At 43.0% G+C, this 13,072-nt stretch overlaps 1 protein-coding gene across 1 annotated transcript; it reads left to right on the forward strand.

The window, feature by feature from the left end:
* Window positions 1-8,646: 8,646 nt before the first annotated feature.
* On the forward strand, window positions 8,647-12,822 carry LOC133011072 (NACHT, LRR and PYD domains-containing protein 3-like). Its single transcript, XM_061078763.1, has 5 exons — window positions 8,647-8,923; window positions 9,564-11,421; window positions 12,205-12,378; window positions 12,501-12,674; window positions 12,756-12,822. The coding sequence occupies exons 1-5, from the start codon at window positions 8,647-8,649 to the stop codon at window positions 12,820-12,822; spliced, it is 2,550 nt and encodes an 849-aa protein (XP_060934746.1).
* Window positions 12,823-13,072: the final 250 nt, after the last annotated feature.

Consider the following 13,072-nt stretch of genomic DNA (forward strand, 5'->3'; position numbering starts at 1 on the left):
GGTAACTACACATTTAGATGAAGAGCTAATACACAATCTCTGGTGTTTCCATGACTAAGCTTTGGTTTCTTTAGTTTTTTACAGCTAATTGTTTTATTACAGTAGTTTACAATAATAAATGTTATTTCCCACTGATTTACAAAGCATCGGATGGAAAAATTATTTTTTAGTTTCTCCTAGTTTAATCTTTAACGTGAGTGTTCCTTTTTCTAGAGAACATTTCGTTATTTACAGACCTGAACTGTTTTCAATGATTTATTTCTCTGAGTTCAGTTTGTTAAAATAAACGAGATGCAGCTTAAACCTTAAATAATATCTAAATATAATAAAACCCAGCACAGAAATGTTCATGTTATAGATGCTTCAGGAAAACAACAGGTCATTAGATCCAATACCACTTATATCACAGGTGATTAATATATAAGAATATTCTTCGTTATAATAAAATAACTCGTGTGTATAAAGTTATAAGAGTCTCTCACCTTCAGCGAGTGACATCTTATCAGAGAATGTTCCTGAAGCAGCGGATCGATCGATTCGATCAGTTCCTGATCGAGATCAACCGTCACACGTCTGTCCGCCGACAGATGGCTCGTCGAGGAGGATCCGAACCGAACAACCGAACAGGACCGACCAGCAGCGGAGGACGAAACGAGTCCGTGTCGCTTCTTTCAATGAACGTTAGTTTTACATCAGCGGCTCTGCCGGTCTGTGAGGGGCGGAGCTTACAGCGTGTGAATGTGTGTGTGTGTGTGTGTGTGTGTGTGTGTGTGTGTGTGTGTGTGTGTGTGTGTGTGTGTGTGTGCGTGCGTGCGTGCGTGCGTGTGTGTGTGTGTGTGTGTGTGTGTGTTTGTGTATGTTTTACCTCCTTCACATTAAACTTCTGATATTTGTTCAACAGTAACAGAAATCCTAACCATAACCCTAATTAATTTGAAGTAAACGTATTTATGAAAGATGTAGAATTTCTTACAGGTGAAGTTAAGAGTAAAAACCAAAACTGACGCCAACCTTCTCCTTCAATTTGGAACTTTTAAAAGGAACACATAAAACTTTGTCCTTCCAGAGTTGGTAAGGGAGGTGGAGGAGGTGGAGGAAGTTGAGGAGGTGGAAGAAGTTGAGCAGGTGGAGGAGGTGGAAGAGGTTGTAGGGCTTTTTGAAAAGGTTGCAGACCTTGTGTGAGAGATGTTTGGTCCTTGAGCAAGAACTTTAGAGGTCTGAAGGGTCCTTGATGCTGGAGGTGACCTTGTGGTGCTTGTATGGATCTGTACGCAGAGTGAGGTCTGTTGTCCTCAGAGAATCTTGGACTTCACGATTGTTATTGTCGTTGAAGATGTGGAAGGAGTCTTTTAGGAGGTTTTAGAATATTGAGGTTTAGGGATCTGAAGAGAGTGAAAGTCCTGGAAGAGGTTAAACTAGGGTGTTTCTGTCCTTAAGAAGTTAGAGACAGACGGACAAAGTGAGGTTCTCGAGAAACTGTCCTTCAGAAGGATGTTTGTAAATGAACGGTTTTAAGTTAGAATTTAAAATCACTTTGAAATTTTATTCAGTCTTCATGTTATTATAAAAATAAATGTAGTTATAATCAGTAGCTTGGCGCCCAGTATCAAAATAACACTGATGAATAGAATTAATTTATTAATAACATTTATAGATTTACAATCATTGTGAGGGTGTACAGGTAAGTCGCTTAATTCTCATTCTGAATTTAACTTCAAATGACAAATGTAAGATATGTGGTTCATTTATTTTTGTAAGAATAAGAATGAAAATAGGAATAAAGTGATTCTATAGAAATAATCCAGGTTGCTGTGATAGCATTTTGGCGCCATCTGCTGGCTACAGCCTTAAACTACAACACGTTCAATTTCCTCACAACCCAAAAGAAAATTATATTGTATCTGAAATATTCACGTCTATGTCATAACAATAGATGTAGAGGACTGGTAGTAAATAGACCAGAACATAAATGGTGTCCTTGAGGAGGTTCTGGGTGTTTGAGTAAAATTAATGGACACAGACAATGATTCTGAGGTTCCTGTGAGGGTCCAATCGTCCTTCAGGAGATTTTAAGGTCCTTAAAGACGTTGTAGGAGTCCACAAGGACGTCTGGGGCCTCACAGAGGACATCTCAGTCCTCGGAGGTCATTAAAAAATTGTGAATTGTGAAGAGGTTGTAGAGTCCATGCAGAAGCTGGAGGGACCTGAGGGATGGTCGAAGTCCTCGAGGAGGCTGTAGCCGTCTCTGAGAAGGATGTGAGGTCTTTAAAGAAGTTAAGGGTCCTTGAAGCGATGTCACCGGAACGGGTTGGGTTCTATAGGGAGGTGGCAAGAGGTATTGATACAGGAAGTGAGTTTGAGGAGGCAAGAGGAGACTTTGACAAGTGTGTCAGAGAAAGGAAGTGTTTGAAGGAGGGGGGTTGTCAGGGTCCTTGAAGAGGATGGAGGGGTAGAACTGTCCTTGAGGAGGATGAAGAAGATGAAGGTCACACTTTGGCATTTGTTGGTGCACATCTATCATATTGTGTTGGTATGAAACTGCAGGATATGATGTTTTTGTTTCTGAACTACAACAACACTCAGCATTAGTGGAAACATGTGAAAACTCTTTCTTCTTCTCTCAGTCAGATCCGAGCTGAATCAGTATTCAGTCTTCTGTGTCTTCAGCATTAAAGTGAACCGACAGCACAGAAAGTGTTTTTAATCCTCCGTCTTGTACGTTGAGGTAATAATGTGTAATTGTGCCTCGGGGGGGGGGGGGGGGGGGCGGCCGGCTGATTGACAGCTCATTTAAGAAGACACGGTCAAGGAGATGAGAGGCGAGGCTCAGAAACAGGAAGTTAATGAAGCTGCAGGGGAGATGGACAGGTACAACATCACTGATACACGCGTCTGTCTCCCGGTAACTGAAATCTCATTTTGTAAAACAAGACAATGCTGATTCACCAGTTTTCTCTGAGGCCAAAACACTGAAGAAGGAAAATCTTCCATTCACGTGAAAACTTTGAGACAGAAATTAGTGGAGTTTATGAAAATAATCGGCCTCAGCTGGATTTCAGAGGTTAAAAGGTTTCGGGATTTTCAAATTAGCCTTGAAGAGGTTTATTGAGAAGGGGCACGGACCAAACCAGAGCGAGAGAGATGGAGCGAGGGAGACGGAGCGAGAGACACTGTGGAAGACAGACAGAACGAAAGAGGACAGACAGGTAGAAGAGAGACACGTCTCCGTAGAGTTAATCTGTTTGAGATAAGACTCTAAGTCTTGAGCAGCAGAAGAAATCTGAAATCCAGAGCATCACATTTCCATAATCTGCCTCATATCCTAACAAGCAGCCCCCCCAGCACGCTCCCCTCCCATCATGCACCTGGCCTCTGACACATTACCATAATCCATCAAGCCTGTAGACTTTGAGATGTCGTAATTTGAGGAAGTGAAGCTGAAGCGTTTACATGTCAACTAACAAACTATTTAAAGCACATTCATCTTACTTCTACGGGCTAAAATCCTCATTAAAACCTGTTTCTAGAAATCGGACCTCATTTTAATTTCAAATTTTGGAACTGAATTGATTATATGTCTTGACTTAAATGTAAAATTCCAAATAGTCTATTTCGATATTTTTTATTAGTGTGGCCTCTTGTTGTTTTGTCTTTTTCCTTCCATCTCTGTATTTCAACCCCTTAACGATGTCTTGATTATAAATTAAAGGTCGAATGAGAAGTTCTGTGTTTCAGCATCGAACTTGTGATGTCTGCAGACTCTTCCTTATCCATATGAAATAACTGCAGTTCCAGTAAAGTGCAGTTTGACTTGTTGGTCTCGTACCTGCACTGATACTGGACCTGAAGCAGGAATCCAGCAGCAGGTTAAACTTAAAGTGAATCCAGCAGCCATCAGTCACACGGGTCGGCCGCTCCCTCTCCTGTCAGCAGCGGCTCCACTGCAGCTCCTCACATTAAAGTTGCATGAAGCCAAAGTCTGTTAAGCAGATTAACTCCCTCTCTCTCTCCCTCCCTCTCTCTCCCTCTCTCTCTCTCTCGTCTGATGGCGAGTGGCGTTCTGCAGGTTTTACTTTTCCCTGCGTCGCTTTCTGCTCATAAACCTTCTTTGGTTTGTGCCGTCCATCTTTCAAACGTCTCTGCTGCTCATGAGCTTCCACGTCAGCTGGACAAATTAATCCAGAAGATAATGTGTGCTCTCACGAGTCCTAATGATCCACTGGAAAGTTTAAAATGTGGTTTCATTACTTTGACCTCGGTGAAGGATCTGAACACTGCTGCTCTGGGGTGTAATGAACAAAGTGGCCTGTAGAGGATGCTAGCATGACTTCAGACTTCAGTTCTCTCGTCTACAACAACAACACATACAATTTATTATCAGTAATTTGATGTGAAGACAGAATTAATTCTCAAATCGTGATTTCAGCTGCGGTTCCTAATGGACTCTCTAAATTTTTAAGATTTAAAATACAAAGCAATGGTTTAAAGGTCAAAGTAAGTCAGGAGAATAAGGTTGATTATTTATTACATATGTTATATCACCAAAATCATAAAGTTTGATATTCTGCTCTGTAATTTTAAGTACAAAGTCAGAATTAATCTGCACCTCACAGATGAACTGACCTTCAGGAATAATTGTTGTTGAGAATATCAGCAGTTGGAGCTCTTGGATGATTAACGTTTTATCTGCAGACTGAGGCCCCTATTAATCTGTCAGCAGTAATAAGCAGATACAAAGAGCCGAGGGAGATAAACATCACACACGTAGCAACTAAAGACACGATAATCAAAACAACTTGGACTCTGAAGAGATCCACAAGTCAATGCTCAGAATTAAAGGTCTTTAACTCCACCCGACCCACTAGCAGGGTGCTGCAGCAGCGTGGGACCGCCCCCTGTGCAGAAAGGCGTCTGGCAGGTGCCGTGCAAGTCGAGTGGAAGGTGCTAAATTCTGTGGTGCTGTAAAGTCTGAAGTAAGAGAAGAGCTGGTGAAAAGGGGCGGGACGAGGTACAGTGCAGCATCATGCAGAGAGAAACCTACAGAGTGAATGATGGAGACGTTAGGAGGAAACCTTCAGCCTAGTTCAAGGCCTGTAAAGAAAACGATGAAGTATCTGATAGATACTTCATCGTTTATAACTCAGAAAAATTTCCCACCTGGGCATTGATGTTATGTAGTTTCAGGTCGAGGCTGCTCTGAGGACTTTGCTCAGACTCATTACTGGCAATGTGACGCACTGGTTCTTATAAACGCTGATAAGACTCTTACAAGAAGTTTTACTGAGGAGGAAAAGTCTCACATTTGACTGGATATAAAAACAGACAGGGTCATTTCCACCAGCTCGAGCTGCTGGAGACAGAAATTCAGTTTCACCTGGGAAAACGGCAAACTTCAGTAAGTGACTTTAACTGTATTTAATATTGTTATTTAGTTATTTTTAATAACGTTTGTTTCACTTTTGATTAAGAGTCTTGTGAACTCCTCACTATTTGTCAAAGTTAGATTATATCACGACAGGAATTATTCTAATTGGCTGACGGGAGCTGGCAAATGTCTTGCTGTAAACAACAGTTTAACCTCATTAAAGAATCGACAGGAAAACTGTATTTTCAATTTTAGAAAAAGTGATTTTCTCTGAACTTTAAATAGCCTGTAACCATAGTAACAAAGGTGAGAAACCATACATATTTACTTGTTGTGCAATAATGCATCAAACTTGATACCATAAAATGGTGTGCCTTTCGGCATTCAATAAATTTGATTATCAAAATAAAATATTAATGTTAAATCATAACTTTAATTGATTAGAGATACCTGGGCTCTCCACCCTTCAAAGGAAGGTAAAAGATAGCCATCATTTGATTAAGTCTCATAAAAGTACTAACTACAAATTTGGAACTCTGATTAACAATTAAATTAATAACTATAATCAAAATTACCATATAGATAGTTAGCTAAGTTGAAGGATATGAGGTTCTTGACAGTGTAGAGGTTGGCAAAATTCACTCATGCAACATTACTGAAAAAACATTTGTGAAAGAAAAACATTTATTATGAATATAATGAAGTATAAAAACACAAATTACTAACGGTTGCTTACTAAACAAAGATGCGTATGTGAGTGTGTTTGTGTGTCTGTGTGAGTCAGCGTGCTTCCAAAATGGTGGCTGGTCAAAAAGATAACACCTTCCCCCATGGGAATGTTTACGACATCTAGCGGGCGTAAGAGCTAATTAGGTGAAGAGATATGCGTGTGTCTGTTTATGTGTCTGTGCCAAGTTAGAGAAAAAGTGAAGAGTGAAATGCAAAGAAAGACTGTGAAGATCATAACTAACATTAACTTTCAAATAACTTATACCACAATATCACAACACATATCAAACTTATAAACATCACACAGAATCGAATAAACAGTCTTGCTTAGCCTAGTATAATTATTAAGCCCAGTTGTGTTACACGTCTGTGAAAAGGGGAAAAAGGAAGTTGCTGTGGAGTTCAAAGTTAGGGTAAGTATTATGGCTGGTTGTGTGGCTCCTGCCTTAGTGGTTCTGTTGAGCAGTGCAGCTCGGATTCTGGTTGAAGTTTTCCTGCAGGACATCGAGTCGCTACTAGGAGTTTGGTAGAGCTTGGGTTGCGTTGATGTTTCCTTGGTGAGATGAGCTGGAAGCTGCACCTTTGTGCTCCTCTCGAAGAGTTGGATGGAAAGAGAAGATGTGAGCTAGAGCAGCTGGCTTCTCCCCTCGTCGATGCAGGAACAGAGGCTAGACAGTCTTCTGCCCTTGGAGGGACTGTAGAAAGAGAGAGATAGAAGACGGAGAGAACTGGCCATATATTGGCCCGGTGACCTCACAGGTTATGAGCCCAGAGTGACCAATAGTATTTGAAACTTGTGTCTCCTGTCGGTTTTCACACCTCTGTGTGAAGTTGAGGCATCCTGGGAGACTGAGTTCCTTTGCTCTGGTCTTCTCCCGAACGAAGGAACGTGCGGTTTAAGGCTTTTGACTATCGAAGAGGCCGAAGAGGAGGCCTTTGGTTTCACAAAAACCCTGTCCCAACATACTTTACACTCTCTCTCGTCTCTTTCGTCTCGATACGTCTTTTTACACTGTGGGACTTGTTAAGGCGTGTTGTTTTATCCTATATAATGAGAGAAGCCGATCCAAGATTTGGTTCAATCAAATGTTTTATTTAAAGATACAATGAAGAGTTATTCATAGATATGGACAATTATCACAGCCTATGCTAATTAAGTTAGGAGTAGGAAGATGAAAATGGCCCCGAACAGCAGGAGCTTTGTATAGTTATAACAGTAGAATTGATGTGATTGGTTATGAATATTTGGAGGGGAGTCACCGCAAATCACTTTGGATCTCCCTTATTGGTCCAGCCGCAGTCCCACGCCTCTTGTCACCGAATCCAGGAAGTGACAGGGAGCAGCTCTCCGTCTTGCGCTTCTACGCTACTCTACCGGTTGCTAGGGCAACTCTATCTACCCTGACAGTCTGATGTTGTCTCGTAATTCAGCCTTGAGTAGAAAGTGTCTTGCTCTAGCCATCTCGGCTGCACCAACTTAACCATAACATACTCTCTTCGACTCTCCTATCAGGACAGCTGTTAGACTGACCATCCTCGTGACGTACAAACATTATTAGCAAATTCCAAATATTAAATATGATAAGCGAAAGGTTGAAAATAATGATTTGTATAAGGTAATGTTATTGACCCACTGCTCCTACCTCCCCTTCCGCCTTTATGAAAAGAGTCTGTGCCATTATGGTTTGAGAACCTATTATTGTGTGTGTCTGCTCCATCAAAACAATCTTGACTGTGAATGTGTAAACATTCGCATCCTCGAAACTAAACAATTTCATACTGACTTTGCCCCAGAAAGGACAGCTCCTTGAATTCTGTCTGATGTTGAATACAGCTAATGAAAATATGCTTTAATATCCAAGAAGTTAATTATGAGGACAACTAAAAGATACATTATTGGCACTAAACAGCAACGGTTATGTGCATTATATCTAGCTAAAACTACCTCTAGCTTTATTATTAAGAGTTCTTTCAGACACAACCTATAGTTAAAAGTTTGAAATTCCTAACAGACATCTGGTATGTGTGAGTTGACAAGGAATCTTCTGTGTTATTGTCCATTTAGGTTGAAATCTGTCTTGATGTTACCAAGTATTTGTACTTTGTTACTTCCCACCTTGGATTTTCCATAATGGTGACAATTAAGTTGAAGTTGATTTCTTTATTTTAGGATCTTCCTGAAGTTCCTGTTGAGATGAAGAGGGAATAAAGATTGAGATTTGACACGTCACCCCTGAACCCACCTGGTAACACAGCACCAATCACACAGCACAGACAGAATCAGTTTGAAGGCAACACGTCACAATGACAGTAAATATCAACCAATCAACATTAAGCTCCTGCTCAACACTGTAATGTTCCTGTGACTCTGCAGAGAAATCACATGGAGGAACCATGAATCAAAAATCCCCACAAGGAGCTGTTGAATTCAAATTGAACAAAAGCACTATTGGAGATAAACACTGGTTTTGCTAAGACTAAGAAAACATGACTCTGTATGGAACCCATTAGAAAAGTGGAAAACGATGTTCTGATCCAATCAGGAAGCAGTGATGGTGACAGTTGAGGATCTGCTCTTGGAAACCCTGGAGAGGCTGGTACATGTAGATTTTGAGGCCTTCAGGTGGCACCTGTACCAGCTGGAGATCTACAGCGGCTTCGGCCCGATCCCGTGGTACAAGCTGGAGGAGGCGGACCGGCTGGATGCAGTGAAGCTGATGGTGCAGAAATACTCCCATCACGCCGTGGAGCTGGCCAAGATGGTTTTGGGGAAGATGAGCATGTATGACCTCGTCCAGTATCTGTCAGACAGGAGCTCAGAACTAAAAGGTAACACGTGGAAAGACAAAGAGATGTTCTTCAAAACGCTAAATGTTGGTATAATATCAACTGTAAATTGTAAAAAGAGGCATCTTGTGTTTTTGTAATAAGACACAGGAGCTTCCTCTATCCCATCGCGGGCTCCTCTTCTTCCTCGCCGTCCAGCCACCAGCAGCAGACCTGAAGGTAAGATGTTCTTTGTGAGGCCAACATGACGGGCAGAGGAAGATGTTTCTGCAGATCTTTCTTAAAAGTCCGGTTGTGTCCCTTTCTAATCCAGTTGACTGTCGGATGCCACATGAAGCCTAGTGAGTCAAAGTATTGGATCCAGACCGGGTCATAGCAAGGAGTGAAAGTAAAAAGAGAAACAACTAAGGTGACAGGTGAAAGCTCCTTGAGGCTGAGCTTCATGGATCTGGATCAGTGGGTCCACTCAAACCCTCAGTCATCTTTTGATGACTGTTGTGCAGAAGTTAGTCTGTGAGGTCACAGTAACACTCAATGTGCTGAGAGACCTGGGGTCAGATCTGGCTTTACAGGCAGGGATCAGAAATCTTAATTAATTGAAATGTGAGGAAACTGGATTTAAAGTGTCTCACAACCATCGGTTTGGGGACTTCAGGAAATTTGGTCATTTTGTTTCTTGCAGATGTGGAGATGCACGAGCTTCAGCCTCTAGAAAAACAGACCCAACAGTTTCAACGCACGATGCAGACGCATTTCAAGAGCAGGTTCATGTGTGTTCAAGAGGGTATGGCTGAGAAGACAGAAGAGCAGTGCCTGAAGGACATCTTCATAGAGCTTTACATCACAGACGGGGGGGAAATGCGCATCAACGAACAGCATCAGATCATGCTGATCAGGAACTCCAGGACGTCAGCAGTGAAACCCATCGACCCCAGTGACATATTCAAGAGTCCCATTGGTATACCCTTAAGGACAGTGCTGACGACTGGAGTTGCAGGAATTGGCAAAACATTCCTCGTGAAAAAGTTTGTGTTGGACTGGGCCGAGGGAAGGAAAAATCAAGATGTGCATCTGATATTCCCCTTTAGCTTCAGCGAACTGAATCAACTGAAGGGGGAAAGGTTCAGCCTGGCAGAGCTGATTCATCGATGTATCTGGGAAACCAGAGACATCACCGACGAAGATCTGAACCGTATCTTTGCTAAACTACAGGCATCAGGAAGCTGCGACTTTAACAACAGTCCATATAAACTTCTGTTTGTGTTGGACGGATTGGACGAAAGCCGCCTTCAGATGGATTTGACGCGACGTGAACCTCAGCCAGTTGATTTTGATGTGACACAGTCGACCTCAGTGGAGGTTCTGCTGACTTCCCTGATCAGTGGGAACCTGCTTCCCTCTGCCCGGGTGTGGATAACCACACGACCTGCAGCCGCCAGTCAGATCCTTCGGGATTTTATCAAAGGAATGACAGTGGTGAGAGGATTCAGTGACCCACAAAAGGAGGAGTACTTCAAGAAAAAATTCCCCGATGAGGAACAAGGCAGCAGAATCATCGCCCACATCAAGGCGTTACGAAGCCTGTTCATCATGTGTCACATCCCAGTTTTCTGCTGGATCACTTCTACAGTTTTGCAGGATGTTTTGAAAAGCCAAGCGAACATAGATCTGCCCACAACGTTGACGGAGATGTACACAGTATTCCTGCTGTATCAAATCAAGCTGACAGGAGAGAGATGTGGCACAAAAAGGAGCATCAGGTACATCAAGTCCTTAGCGAAACTAGCATTCAACCGTTTGGAGAAGGGCAACCTCTTCTACGAGACAGATCTGAAAGACAGTGGCAGTAATTTACGCAAAGTGTCACGGAACGCTGGAGTGTTCACAGAGGTCTTTAAAGAGGTGTGTAAGTGGAAGGACAACGATAAGGAGAAGATGTACCGCTTTGTCCACCTGACCCTTCAGGAGTATCTGGCTGCCCTGCATGTTGTGATGTCACTCATTAACGACAACAAGAACATACTGTCGGAGCAGAAACTGAAACCGGGAGTTCCCTGTACGCTATGCAGGAGAAAACCCATAACTGAGGTCCACGAGATTGCAATTCAGAAAGCGCTGAGTTCAAATGGGCAGCTGGACTTGTTCCTGCGCTTCCTCCTGGGTCTTTCCCTGCAGACCAATCAGGATCTTCTAAAGCATCTGTTGAAAACATCCAAAGGATTCCCTCAGACCGACCATCAACCCACGATCCAGTCCATCAAGGACAAGATAAGGGACAATACATCCCCAGAGAGGAGCATCAATCTATTCCACTGTCTTAATGAGCTGAGAGACGATTCCTTGGTGAAGGAGATCCAGCAGAACCTGAGTTCAGGAAGTCTGTCTGATAGATATTTTTCTCCTGCTGACTGGTCCGCACTGGTCTTCATCCTCCTGTCATCGGAAGACACGCTGGAGGGGTTTGACTTGAAGAAATACTGTACTTCAGTGGCGGGTCTCCTCAGGCTGATACCAGTGGTCAAGGCCTCCAACAAATTACTGTGAGTAGACAGACAACTACAATCCTCAGCTTTTATCTGTTATTTAATCAGTTTGATCTGACCAATACCTTCTCAGGCTGAGTAGCTGTGATCTATCGGACAACATCTGTGAAGCTCTGGGTTCGGTTCTCAGCTGCCACTCGTCTAAGCTGAGGGAGCTGGACCTGAGTGACAACAACCTGCAGGATTCAGGAGTGAAGCATCTTTGTGTTGGACAGGAGAGTCCAAACTGTGTCCTGCAGAGTCTCAGGTGAGGATTCGTTCATTTCATCATCTGATGCCCGTCACAGGCTGGTTGACACTCCTATCTGTGTGTGAGTGCGTGCGTGTGCGTGCGGACAAGGCCTCCAAAAAATTACTGTAAATAGACAGAAAACTTCAATCCTCAGCTTTTATCTGTTATTTAATCAGTTTGATCTGACCAATACCTTCTCAGGCTGAGTGGCTGCAATCTATCGAGCAAAATCTGTGAAGAACTGGGTTCGGTTCTCAGCTCCCACTCGTCTAAGCTGAGGGAGCTGGACCTGAGTGACAACAACCTGCAGGATTCAGGAGTGAAGCATCTTTGTGTTGGACAGGAGAGTCCAAACTGTGTCCTGCAGAGTCTCAGGTGAGGATTCGTTCATTTCATCATCTGATGCCCGTCACAAGCTGGTTGATACTCCTATGTGTGTGTGCATGTGTGTGTGAATGTGTTAGTAAACAGAAAACTACAATCCTCAGCTGTATCAAAATGTGGTTTTATCTGTTTATTTAATCAGTTTGATCTGAAAACCTTCTCAGGCTGAGTAGATGCAATCTATCGGACAACATCTGTGAAGCTCTGGGTTTGGTTCTCAGCTCCGACTCGTCTAATCTGAAGGAGCTGGACCTGAGTGACAACGACCTGCAGGATTCAGGAGTGAAGGGTCTTTGTGTTGGACTGGAGAGTCCAAACTGTGTCCTGCAGACTCTCAGGTGAGGATTCGTTCATTTCATCATCTGATGACCGTCACAAGCTGGTTGACACTCCTTTGTGTGTGTGTGTGTGTGTGTGTGTGTGCGTGTGTGTACGTGTGCGTGTGCGTGTGCTTGTGTAGGCTGTCAGGCTGTATGGTCTCTGAGAAAGGCTGCGCCTCCCTGGCCTCGGCCCTGAGGATCAGCCACTCCAGCCTGAAAGAGTTGGACCTGAGCTACAATCATCCCGGAGACTCGGGGGTAAAGGTGCTGACCGCTCTACTGAAGGATCCAAACTATCCACTGGAAACTCTCACGTATGAACTCACAGTGACAAACACTTACTTAACAGAACCGGATGATTCCTTGTCTGATCAGGACTTTGTTTCTTCCTGTAGCCTTGAGTATTGTGGAGAGCAGAGACTGAGGCCTGGTTTTAAGAAATGTAAGTTTACTGTCAACTGATTAAACTTTTACGTTTTATTTTTAAAATACTTATTCAAAATAAAGCTTTGAAAAGTGGAAGCTCGTCTTGGGTGGGAGGGGGGCGGGAATGGGTGGGAGGGCGGATGGAGTGTCATTTATCTCATAGTTACACATATCCAGCAGAATGGGGAGAGAGTCTAAGGATGGATGCCTGCAACCACCCTACGTAATGCATAATAATAACAAGAGAGATGATATAACATTCTGCTCATGGAATGTTAATGGTGTT

This window comes from Limanda limanda, chromosome 1 (genome assembly GCF_963576545.1).
Source record: "Limanda limanda chromosome 1, fLimLim1.1, whole genome shotgun sequence".
NCBI lineage: Eukaryota > Metazoa > Chordata > Actinopteri > Pleuronectiformes > Pleuronectidae > Limanda > Limanda limanda.